Source organism: Carex rostrata, chromosome 24 (assembly GCF_964058835.1).
Source record: "Carex rostrata chromosome 24, lpCarRost1.2, whole genome shotgun sequence".
In the NCBI taxonomy this organism is placed as follows: Eukaryota; Viridiplantae; Streptophyta; class Magnoliopsida; order Poales; family Cyperaceae; genus Carex; species Carex rostrata.
Genome location: NC_135941.1, coordinates 5,818,931 through 5,831,586, shown reverse-complemented (window position 1 = coordinate 5,831,586; position 12,656 = coordinate 5,818,931). Strand labels below are relative to the sequence as shown.

The window sequence follows — 12,656 nt, the reverse complement described above, 5'->3', positions numbered from 1 at the left end:
AGATCTTCTTGTCGCATAGCAATTGCTTGAGCCATATTACCGATTTTTTTTAATATCCAACATTAAATAAAAAAATATCAAATACATCCACCTTTGTTGAGTATTTTTAAAAATATTCAGATCGGTCATTTCTTGGATGTATTTGATATTTTTTATTTAATGTTGGATATTAAAAAAAAATTGGGCCATACTAGCTCACTTGTATAGCATCTGCGCTTGACTTGCGATTACATTTTGCTTCTTATTTTTTTTTTCATGTCACGAGATTTTCGCCTACAAATGTATAATATTATGTGGTTGATTTTCGATAAATATTTTTCAGTTCAATTTGCATAGAGTATGCGAGAATGTTATTAGCATTATTTTTATTCATCCATATTTCTTGTCCAGAAGATACCTTTACGTACATAATGAATCTATATGAGTAGTTCTTGGTGCATATATGAATATTTGACTTACAATCGGAGGCGGATTCAGAATTTTTGTCAGGGTATGACACTAATCGGGTTCAAACCTATTAACTTATCGGGTACACAATTGCGACCCAATCCCTATAACTATGTGTATTAAAAATATGTTATAATTATGAAATCGATTGACACCGTATTGAAATATTTTTTCTATGCTAATTAAAAATTCGTTTAGCACAGTTTAAAGTAGAACTATTCTTAGCAAATTAGCAAATCGAAGTTAAAACTTAGATAAAAATCTAACCGAAATATATGTATTGAATAATAAAATGTTCAAAAAGTTCTGCCAACCCATTTTCTTAGAATTGTAATGATAGTTTTCACCGTCAGACATTTCTTGTTCTCTTCTTCTCCCTCATTATATTTACAAAATAGAGCATGACAATCATAAAAAAAATATATGCAAAATCGAGCAAAGCACGCAAAGGAATCGGTTCAAGAATCAGACTAGCTCAGGCCAGAAGTAGGCACACTGAACAATTAGTACTAGATTGAAAATAAAAATTCAAATTCAGAAGTAGACACTTGCCTACCCCAATTCCTTCATGGGTCCGCCCATGCTTAATTACAATACCAATCTTTGATATTGCCATGTCTTTTAAAAGTTCACTACTTTATGTTATGGTTCAAAGTTTGTTGTTGGTACCCATAGGTATTAGTATAATTTAAGTTTACATGTCTTCTTTGACCTGTGTATTTTCTCGAGAGAAACAAAGCTTCATTTGAGTGAGCAATTACAAAAATACTTAAAAAAAATTCCTAGTCTTTAATATCAAATATTTCTTTTAAATATTTGTTTATAATGTTGATTATTCTTTATTATTGTCGGAAATCAATTGCACTCTTAACAAATTGTAGAAGTAAAAGAGAGTAGTTGAATTTTGTGTACCATGTTTGAGGAGGAAATTGTTTAAGTTCATAAATTGATTTATTAAACTTGAATAATTAGGTGGTAGGATCATACACGTTTTTTCTTAAAAATATATATATTTTTTTTCAAAACAAGAAAGTAATAATAATAATAATGAATTTAACTAATTTGTATTATAAAAAATTTAGTAGAATACAAAACTTTATTGTGTCATGTATTATCTTCATACAAATATATATCTATATATATAATTTTATTTTTAAAAATTATCTTATAGGATAATGGGTGAGATAATGAAAAAAAAACCTTCATTCGCAAGCATAGCATTAGTTGATATAGATGTCTAATCATGATTGATTTGAGTTCTCTGGAAGTAGGAGAAGATTTGTTGGAAACTGAGGCGTGCAAGGCTCACATTTCTTATGTGTTTACGCTTTTCATAGAAGCAAAATTAATTTATAATTATTTTTTCACCATATCTGATATCTCCCCCAACAAAATTTATTCCAAGACTCTCGCTCTGTATATATTCGCTAGGAAAACGAATTGAATATTTAATTACTAGATTATTAGTTATTAACATTTTTAAAGCCCGTTAATTTAGACAACTAAATTTTCAAGGGTTGAGATCATTATCTTTTGTTAAAAATAACATTATATTAAAAAAAATCATATTGAAATGTAAGCCATATTAAATCTATAACGTACGTTAAGAATTTGAAGGCGTGACCTCCATCTGATGTCCATATTAATTATATACCAATTTAATTTTTTTTAATTTTTTTTCTTTATTTTCTTTCTTTTAGTTCATTTATTTTTGTAAAATTGACACTTCTGATATCCATTTTAATGAAATTTGCAAACGTGACCTCCATCTTCTCTCAAAAAATATATATCATACGTCAAGCATAATAAAACTTGTATGAGGAGTTAGGCTGGGGTGCTATGGATAGCATAGAGGCCTCTATGCTACGGCTCAATATTCGAGTTTTCAAAATCCAAACGGTCGATCCGAACCGTTCATCTTATTCTCCATATTAATATCTGCTTGGAGACCAAATTTTACATTTTTCTGAATTTTTTTACTATTTATTAAGCCACTTTGAAAATCGCTAATCCAACGGTTTTACTGTTTTGTGCAGCCACCGTTGGATCAACAATTTTGTAAAATATTTAATAAATAGTAAAAAAATTCAGAAAAATGTAAAATTTGGTCTCCAAGCAGATATTAATATGGAGAATAAGATGAACGGTTCGGATCGACCGTTTGGATTTTGAAAACTCGAATATTGAGCTGTAGCATAGAGACCTCTATGCTATCCATAGCACCCCAGCCTAACTCCTTGTATGAGTATTATTGTTCGTCGAATACCTTGAAACTTGCAACAAGTTAATTATGTTTAATAACTTTTAATGAAATATCAAATACTACTATAATTTAAAAAATTATCATGTACAACCAACCTATAATGCTAATAACATGCTGAAAATATTTGTTTTTTTTGTTTGAAAAATACTATGAAATAAATATTGTCGAATTTTATTTAGAAACCATAAATAAAAAAATAGATTTTATCAAACCAATTTGGTTGCTTTAGTTTTTACAAAAATCATAAGAACCGAGATGTCATTTCGGTTCGAAATATTTTTTTTTTCAGACCGAATTGTCATTTTGGTTCGAGCTGTTTTCACAGATTTCGAAAAAAAAATGATGTTATAAAACTTGTGTAAATACCTTGGACTAAATTGCCATTTCGGTCCCGAAAAGAAAAAAGGTTCGGACCGAAATACCATTTCAGTTCTTATGATTTTTGTAAAAAAAAAAAAAGTGATCATGTTGGTTTCATAACAAAAAGAAAAAATTATGGTTTATAAAAAAAGTTCAATATTGTCAGATGAATCTCAGGCCCGAGTGGATTAAGGTCAGTACACATCAAAACGAAAATCATCCCTGATCAGCTGTATCTAAATTATAAATATTTAATAAGAAGATTTCATGTGAAAATTCTGCATTTTATATACGCAATCAAATGAAAAAATAGGCAAGACAACAATCCACGATGTTTATTTCCGTGATAATATTTTTGTATAATAGATATATTAACTGTAATGGAAAAGTTTAGAAACTACCTGTTAGCTAGCTTTGCTCATTATTATTTTTTAGGTTTGTTTTTTACCGGGCTCGCATCAAATTAGGCGCGCTATTTTCCAATAGTATATTGGGTGAGATTTTTTACATTGTGAGGATTGCTAAAAATTGTCTCTACCGAGCTTTAAAAAAAAAATTGCTAAAAAATTTCGCGAGAAAATCATTCGGTGATCATCGATATACCAAAAAGTCACGCGCTTTTTTATAATAAGAAAAAAAAAATTGGCACATTTGAATTTGTACATGTTTTTTTCGACAAATTAAAATTTACGTTAACAAACGTAATGCATCAATACTGGTGCCAGCGCCTGATTGAACGCTAGACTATTGTTTCTGAATTCAGATCCAGTGCAAAACCTGACCGTGTAGAATGAGATCTGAGTCGTCTGTTTTAATTTGGTATGAATATCAAAGCATACCTATATTTCAAATAGATACCGAATTAATTTTGACCTAACTGTAAGTTTTCTACAATTATATATATTTGTTTCTTCTGAATTTACTTGCGTTTTTTGTACATCAATTTATTGTAGATATTCTAGAAATAAATCTGTTGTTATTCTGATGGAATGTCAGGAACCTGTTATTTCGATCCCAACCGTTGAAATTTTTTCATGCACAAATCTTAATGAAAATCGACGGTTGGGATATGAATAACAGGTTCCTGTTATTCCTTGGGAATAACAGCAGATTTATTTCCAGACCCGTAGGTCAAGGTTGTATATATATATATACCCTATATATGATATACAATATGTACAACAGAGCAAAACATAGCAACTAGGAAAGTTAGAATGAAGATTGTTTCTTTGCTCTCTTCCTATTTCTAATCTCCATTATCTTTCTTGTATTTCTCATACTGCCTCTTCTCTCAATCGAAAAATCAACAAAATTGGTTTTTCTAAACTTGTAAGTACTTGGTACTACTTTTATCAGATATTATTTTCCTATTTTGCTTCTCTATTTTCCGATTGCAAAAATATCTATTTTTTTATCATCAAATTAGGATAAAACCTATTTTAAACCTTGTCTCCAATCTCCAACTATAGAATTCCTTTGATAAACAATTACTCCATTCTATAGTTTCCTTCAAGTCACAGAAACCAACTTCTCCAAATTTCAAAAAACATCAAGAAATGTCGAAAATGGCAATGATCCTCGTAGTAGCTTTTCTCTGTCTCTCATACATCAATCCAGTTTATCCATATAACGACAATATAACAGTTTATGAGATGTTAGAGAAATATAATTTCCCGAAAGGAATACTCCCGACCGGTGTTGATTCCTACAGGCTGAGTCCAAATGGGGAATTTGAGGTTCTACTGAAATCAGATTGCAAATTCAACGTCGGAGGTTATTTGCTGAACTACAAGAACAGAATATCTGGAAAGGTGGAATTTGGAGCATTGAAGAACTTAAATGGTGCCAGCGTGAGAATTTTCTTCATTTGGATTGAGATAAATGAGGTGGTAAGAAACAATGCTGATTTGAATTTCTATGTGGGCCCGTTGTCAGCGTCATTTTCCGCATCCAGTTTTGAGGAGAGTCCTCGGTGTAACTCGCAGTTTGTTGATGGTAATGGTGGTGTGATACAGACTATTTAATTTGATGCTTTAGTTGATATTTACTTCATTAATTAGTTCTTAGTTCATTTGTGTATGATAAACTTCATTAATTAGTTTTTAGTTCATTTCTGTATGATAAACTCGAGGGTATGTTTGGTTGGATTGAGAATTGGCTATTTTGGCATTAGACTATTCGGAATAGCCTATTTGGTGTTTGGTTGGATTATAATAGCTAGAATAGTAAATCCAAACTTTTTGTCTTATTAGAATAGACTATTCCTAAGAGTTTTGAAATTTGGCTATTCTAATAAGACAAACAATAAATTTTTTTAATTTGACTATTCTAACTATTCTTATTTTTGAACCAAACATACTCTCTAAGCTTTTGTTTTCCTTTATTCCTCTTCAATTTCCTTATACTTTATGCATATGGTTTGTGGTTTTTTATTCTAAAGGGGTAGTAGCTGTCATGTCCCGTGAAGACCATGACTTAAAATTTAGTTTACGCCTACTCCTAATTGAAAAGTGATAGAAGGAAATTTAGCTAAATTGCAGAATAATTGAGAACAGTAGAGTAAAAACGATAAAACTAAGAAGGAAGACAATACATTGACTCCTTTATCCATTCTCCTTGTATAAGAATATAAGAAACAACTTCAAAACTTGATTTCAAAACAGCCCATTCAATATCTATTTTAGCACAAAGTATTGAATTTGAGATCATGACAGTAGCCTTTGAGGAGTTGCTTCTCTTAATTGGCTGTGTTAAAAGTTAAAACCATAAACAGATATGGAATAAAAGGAAGATGTTTCCTTCAAATGAAAAGAAAATTCACAAAATGAATAAGAAGTTACACAAAACAGAACTTTCATAGAAGCATCCCATCATGGATTAGAGCATGTAGAAGTACTACAATGTAACAATTTAAAAGGGACAACTTGGGTGACCAATTAAGAGCATTAAATAGGCATAAAAGAACAAATACATGAATTGAACAATTTCTAGCACAAGCTTCTTTCTTAGGTTAACTTCAAACGTTCACACATCTCATCAATTTTCAAAAAATTGCAATACTTTACAAAATCTAGCAAAAGAAGAAAAAATATTGACGGCTGACATCATAATGCTATACAAAACTCCATTCATTTTTTTTTCCTTTTTACAAGGGAAATAACTCGAGGAACAAATTGCCTGAATGACCACTAGGTTATATATCTAGAAGCATCAAGAAGATGTTATGAATTAATCGGTAAAGAGACTCATAATTACACTAAACTTCTTAACAGCATGAAAAAGATCATTCAAAATGGATATAGCATTGGAGATCAACCCCTCCTTTGTCGCTGGTTTCTGAAGTAGCTTAAGAGAGCTTGCGCCTACATACATCATTTAAAAATAATATCAAAACAAAAGTTTAAAATTACAATTTAAGACAAAAATGTGGTTAAGTACCGCTTAGAAGAGGACTGCTTTCTTGGGTCCCAGTACCACAAACCAATTGGGTACAGTAGCACTATGTATCAGAGTCTAATAACAGCTATGAGCTGTGCCAGGATGCATCAGTCAGTTATGGTACAATTATATGCAAGGCCATGTGCGATCCCAGTATAACCACTAAAAAAATCCTAATTCATTCAACAAAACAAATCTCCAGTACAGAACTGGTAAATCCCAAACCATGAAAAAACCACAACACACACATACCTTCTCTTTTGCTCGTGGCGTACCGGACTGAGAGAGTGCAACCAGAGGTGGTACAGCTCCTTCCTGTAGCACCTGGCTACAAAACCGGTTACTGTTGGTACAAAGATGCAAGAGAGCTGCAGCTGCATTCTCCTTCCCTCTTGCTGACCCCAACTCCACCACCTCAACCAGCAGAGGTATGCCATCATTCTGGCCTATAGCATTACGCCCCTCTGGTATGGTTGCGAGGTTGGCAAGCACAGCCACTGCCTTGTCAACCATACCGGCAGCAGGATCCATCAAATCCACCAAGTGTTTCACTGCACCAGCTTGTACAATTCTCGCCTTATTCTCATGAAAAATCGAGAGGTTAAACAAAGCTGTGGCTGCATCTTTTTTGCCACGTGGTGTACCAGTTCCCAGAAGTTCAACCAAAGGTGCAACTGCGCCAGAACGGCCAATCCGTACCTTGTTTTCTTCAATAACAGAGAGACTAAATAGAGTCGCAGCTGAGTTCTCTTTTGCTTCGGAGCTCCCGGTTTGTAGCACATGAATTAAGGGTTCGATTGCATCAGCACTGGCAATGGCAATTTTGTTGTTATCATTAATTGACAGGTTGAGGAGTGCAGTCACAGCATGTTCTTGAGTGCCTGGATCGGAGGATTGAAGCAGCCCCACAAGGGGAGCTATCGCACCACAGTTGGCAATCACAATCCGGTTCTCCATATTGTGCTTGGCAAGGAGTCGCAGCTCCATTGAAGCAGCACGTTGAATATCCAGTGAGTCGGATTTCAACTCCTCAATTAGTTTTCGCACCTTGGCCTCAACCTCTGCCAGATCAGGCCGTGATTCAGATGACGGGGATGGTACGATGCGCGGTACCAGTCTGTCAGATGGGCGGGGCCACATGATGTGGCCTCTAGAAGAACCTGATGTTCCAGTACCAGCTGCCACACTGCTACCTTGCTGTGTTTGTACTGGAGGTGTTGCAGTTTGAGTTGAGTTTGTTCTTTCTTGGCTTGCTTCTGATGAGACATCACTATCGGTTGAGACCCGAGATACTGAGTTGACCCCACTACCTGATTCCAAGAGGCCATTATCATTTCTTGAAGCCAAATTGGCTGCATTGTTACTTGAACTTTGACCAGTCGAACCCTTGTCTTCATGGGTTGATGATGAATTGGATTCTGTTCCATTTACTGGTATGCTGTTATTGTTATTCTCACCCTTGGGGGAATTGGGCTTAGGGTTTGAATTTGAAGAAGGGGGAATAAAGATTTGAGGGAAATTCTGGGTCAAAAGAACATTAGGGTCTGGCAATTTAATGTCATTGGACTCGCACCAATTCGCAATCAGCTGTTTCACTGTGTAATTAGGGATCAAATTGGTGTGGGCAAGGGTGTTACGGGTCTTGGGACAGACTGTGTACCCCAAATCAAGCCATTTTCTAATAAAGACTCGTTCGTAGGTCTGACCTGATGAGACTATAACTGGGTCTGACATGAGGTTTAAAGAGAGGGGGCAACAGAAGTCGGCTGGTATGGGTATACCTCTTAGACTATGGGGTTGCGTTGACTTAATTAGTGTTTCATGCATTTGCTCAATTAGAGATATCACTGGGGCAATTTGATCAAAGTCTGATTTTGACTTGAGTTTCTCTAGGGCAACAGCCTCCATGAAGAGTTCAAGATTTGTCGAGAGATTCAGGGAGGTGGAGGTTGCTGCCAGAACTTCAGGGTTTGGAGCTATTTTTGATTCTACTTGTTTTGATGCTTCTTTGATGGAGTTCTTAATATGGTTGTACTTCACTTGCTCTAGTTTCTGTGGGCAACCAACACAAGAAAAACAATTTTCAAGGAGGATAACTAAAAAAATTAAAGGTAAAATTCATACAAGCTTCCTGCAAAGAAGTTTGTCTGGTTGAAAGCATGTTTAAAATAGTAAAAAATGACCTTGATTATGTTATTTAGAAGTATAATTAGAGGAACGTTCGCATCTTACAAGTGCAGTTGGTAACAACAACAACAGTGTATCTCGGTGTAAAACTTTCCTTGTCATGCACATGTCTATGTAATTGCAACTGTGTGTTGTTTATTTAACATTTAACAAAGAAGAAAGCTCTAGATGTTATTTTCGACCAAATCTTCAGTACAATAGTTATCTATGCAGGTGCGCATTAGGAAAAATGAAGTTTTATGCAAGTATAGGATTGCATAAATGGTGAAACAACAGATGAATATAAATTTATTACCTCAATTGAAAGAAAAGTATCGCTGGTAGCCGAGGATTCAGGTAATGATGCAATTGCTTGGCACAACTTGACTGAATATGTGTGAATATTTTCTACTAGTGGTTCAATTTGGAAAGCCTGCAAAAGCACAATATAATTTTTTCAATAAATGAAATGTATTGTATGTTTAGAATTTACATTATCAAGCTAGAAATAAGCTTTTCATAAAGAGAATTTCATCCAACACAAGATTTAAATTTTGGAGAACAATTTCTTACTGGGGCCAACTTCCCCCTAGCTCACCCACTAGCAGTTTACAAATTCTATTGTTGCTATTATTTCATATTCATGCATAATTTTGAAGAAACCAAAAGTAAAGATGGAAATTCATTTTGTCAGAACTTACAAAATAAATCTTGCTCATCAGAGAATTCCAGCTGCCAATAAGTTCTCTGGCCTCACTAACTACAGCTTGGAGCATTGCCACCTCTTCATTCAGCTTTTCATCAGGAGAAATTTCTGGGTCGATTTTGTCCAAAACAGGTTTCAAAATAGACAAAATATCACTTATTTCTAAGCAATATTTTTGAATAAGGTCAGTCCTTGCATTTTCACTAGAGCATAAGGATTCCAATTTTGAAATGGAGTCTTGTAGTTTGTAAAGTGCAGACAGCTCCATCCTGTTTGGTAAAGCCAAATGAGAAGTTTCTTTTAGTATATTTTCTTAGATGCTATTTTCTATAATTCTCCAACCTAAAATTAACAGAACATTGGATCTCATGACTGAAACACACCGCTCTACTAATGCTATGTACTGAAGCAGATGAACTAATGGTGGGTTTTCATTCATGCATATATTCATTTTATCTTTCTTTCTTGCTTTCTTCCACGCGGCTTAATTAGTTGGTTGGCATGCAATTTTAGCACAATCTAAAATTCTTTTTCCAGTGGTAATCCAAGATGTTTATGAATAGATGGTTCACAAGCATTGCTGGTACGGAACATGTAGTATTGGCAGGAATTGACGAATTGTCCGGTTATCATTATATGGTTCAGAAAGAATAAACAAATCCAAACTCAAATAATATAAGGGCAAAGTTCAAGACCATCCAATTTTGATAATGATGATCTGGCCTGAATAATGGTGCATTTCCCTATCAGTAGACTAATTGTAGTGATCAGGTACATGTATGCTATGGAGTATGGAATGAAGCATATAAAATTCAATTTTAAATAGAACTATTAGGGAAAATAAAAAAAGTTCGGTTATTGAAATCAAACATAAATCTCTACTTCTGGATATGTGCAACTTTGGCTCTTAGTTGAAACCAGAAACTAATCAGAACAATGGTGTGCAGAGATGGAGCGAGAGCCCCCCCTCTTCTCCCCCATTCCCCATTGTATAGTTTATTAAGTACCATACTTAAAGTTATGACCTTATAGCATTGGCATGCAATAGTCCATTGTTGCGTAGATACCATGGTTTGGAAAATCTATCCAAATTGCTAAACTGACTGGCCACATTTTGGGCGAAAGAACGCTTGATTCGGAAGAGACTCGCTGTCCGAGTTATGCTGATTCTTCCTTCTGGTTTTGTTTGTGACTAAACGATTCCTCGGATTTTGCTTTCTTTACCGATTCGAAGTATGTGTCGTTAATTAAAAGGAGAAAGAAAATGGGTTTGGGTTTGTCTGGTGGGATCCCGTGATTTCTTAACCATTTTTGCTTTTAATTGAACATTGAGGTATAGATTGAATTCAGTTAACGAAAAGAACAATTGAATTGAGCTAATACCTCATGCCTTGAAGAACCACCAGTAGAAAGCCAACTCAGCGCGATCGAAAGAGAAAGGTCAATGGGAGAGAAAGTTGTTGAGAAATTTGAGAAAAGAGTTGGGGTCAATAGTGTAAATGAGATCTAATTGGTTTATCGATTTTCCAAGGTTTCAAAACCCTAGACGAGGAAGAGAGGGATCCGGTTGGTTGGTGAGACCAGAGAGAGAGAGAGGGGGGGAGACAGAGACAGAGTCAGACTATTCGTTGGACTTGGTGCACCAGCTGTGGTACTACAGAAAATAGAGATGGCTTCAAAAATCATTTTTATTGTAGTTTGAAATTTTGAATAACTGTCTCAGTCAGCAAACAGATCATTTATTACTTTTGTTGCTAATATCGAAATACAGTTTGTAATATATGGATGTCATAAGAGGCGGAACTAAAAAAAATTAATAAAAAGAGGCTAAAAATTAAAATACATAATATAGCTTGTGAATAAAGCTCTAACCACTATACTATAATTAAATATTTAATTATTATTGAGAGAGCTATACTATATAGAAAGTTCTAAAAAAATAAAATATAAGAGTGACTTAGCCACCTTTCCAATACAGTACTGAGATTTATCCATAGATGTCATTTATTTTTAGTTAGCAATAAGACGTGTGAATAGAATATATAGGAGACAAATAACAAATAATCATCCTTCTGTGTTTATAACATTGTAAACTTATGTAGAACATGTTGTCCCCGCATTTGTTTACAACTTTACTCAGAAAAACTAGAAAGTTTTGATTCTTTTTCTTCTTCCTTTTTTTCAGAAGGAAGTTTTTTTTTTCTTCTATTTCCGCTTTTGTTCCTAGTTCTTTTTTCAAGTAATTATTTCTCGACATTTTATGTATATCTTAAAAGAGTTTCAAAATTTATGAAGTTGAATTTTTAAAGATATCCAATTAAAAAATTAAGAAGTACACTAAACTAATAAAGAATTAATTTTCACTTGATTATAATATACATATAACATACTTATGTATGAAACATATGCGAACAACCTAGCCAAATGTATATCACGTTTTAAAATACTACTTCTCACATAGTTAAAAGAATAATTAATATTTTTCAACAAATTTGACTTTATTATGTCAATCAATATTGCCTCGTAATTTCCAAGTATTATCTAATTGAGCGAATCCGTCAAGTAATGTGTTTACATGTTACATAGTACTTGAAATTTGAACTCATTGATTCTTCAAAATATATTCATATAAATTTATTATCTCTAAGTACATGTTGTAATTCGTCAACCGTTTTAATTAAAAGATAAAATTTTGTCCTTCGATCAAATATTTTATTCTATGCATCTTTTTTTTATGTGTAGAAGTCTAAATATGTACTCGTCACGCATACTCTCTACATACAAATTGTATCATATTTCTGATTGATCATGATAATTGATTGGTTATGTCTTCATTTCTCAATTGTTTTATTAATAACATTAAAATCAATCAAATTAAAGAAAATAACATCACTATTTGAAAAAAAAATCCAAATATGATATTTCTGTTGGATTATCCAGCATAATTAATGGCCAATTCTGTTGAATTATTCAGCGGAATTACATGGGCCCAATTCCGCTGGATTATTTAGCTAAATTAGTTTTTTTTTACCTAATTCTACTAGATTATGCAGCGAAATTAGGGATTTTTTTTGTACTAATTACCTTGGATTCCTACTCTTAAAAAAAAACTAGTTCCATTGTATTATGCATCGGAAATGTTGTTTCTGGAAATTCCAAAAAAGTGATATTATTTTTAAAATTTTATTGATTTTAATGTTATTAATAAAAAGTTCAGCTTCATTCTTTTGATTTTTTATATCATTTAAAAAATATTATTTGTCATTTAATATTTAA

The 12,656-nt window shown here is 33.3% G+C and overlaps 2 protein-coding genes across 2 annotated transcripts; one reads left to right on the top strand and one right to left on the bottom strand.

Annotated features, from left to right (window-relative positions):
• The first annotated feature begins 4,635 nt into the window (after nucleotides 1–4,635).
• LOC144575295 (uncharacterized) lies at nucleotides 4,636–5,094 on the top strand. The gene has a single exon (XM_078325385.1). It carries the CDS (start codon nucleotides 4,636–4,638, stop codon nucleotides 5,092–5,094), a length of 459 nt encoding a protein of 152 aa, XP_078181511.1.
• A 977-nt stretch (nucleotides 5,095–6,071) lies between these two features.
• LOC144575388 (U-box domain-containing protein 4-like) lies at nucleotides 6,072–10,964 on the bottom strand. Its single transcript, XM_078325501.1, has 5 exons — nucleotides 10,764–10,964; nucleotides 9,376–9,649; nucleotides 8,991–9,107; nucleotides 6,761–8,560; nucleotides 6,072–6,432 (listed from the first exon to the last, which is right to left on the bottom strand). The coding sequence occupies exons 1-5, from the start codon at nucleotides 10,766–10,768 to the stop codon at nucleotides 6,382–6,384; spliced, it is 2,247 nt and encodes a 748-aa protein (XP_078181627.1). The 5' UTR covers nucleotides 10,769–10,964; the 3' UTR covers nucleotides 6,072–6,381.
• Nucleotides 10,965–12,656: the final 1,692 nt, after the last annotated feature.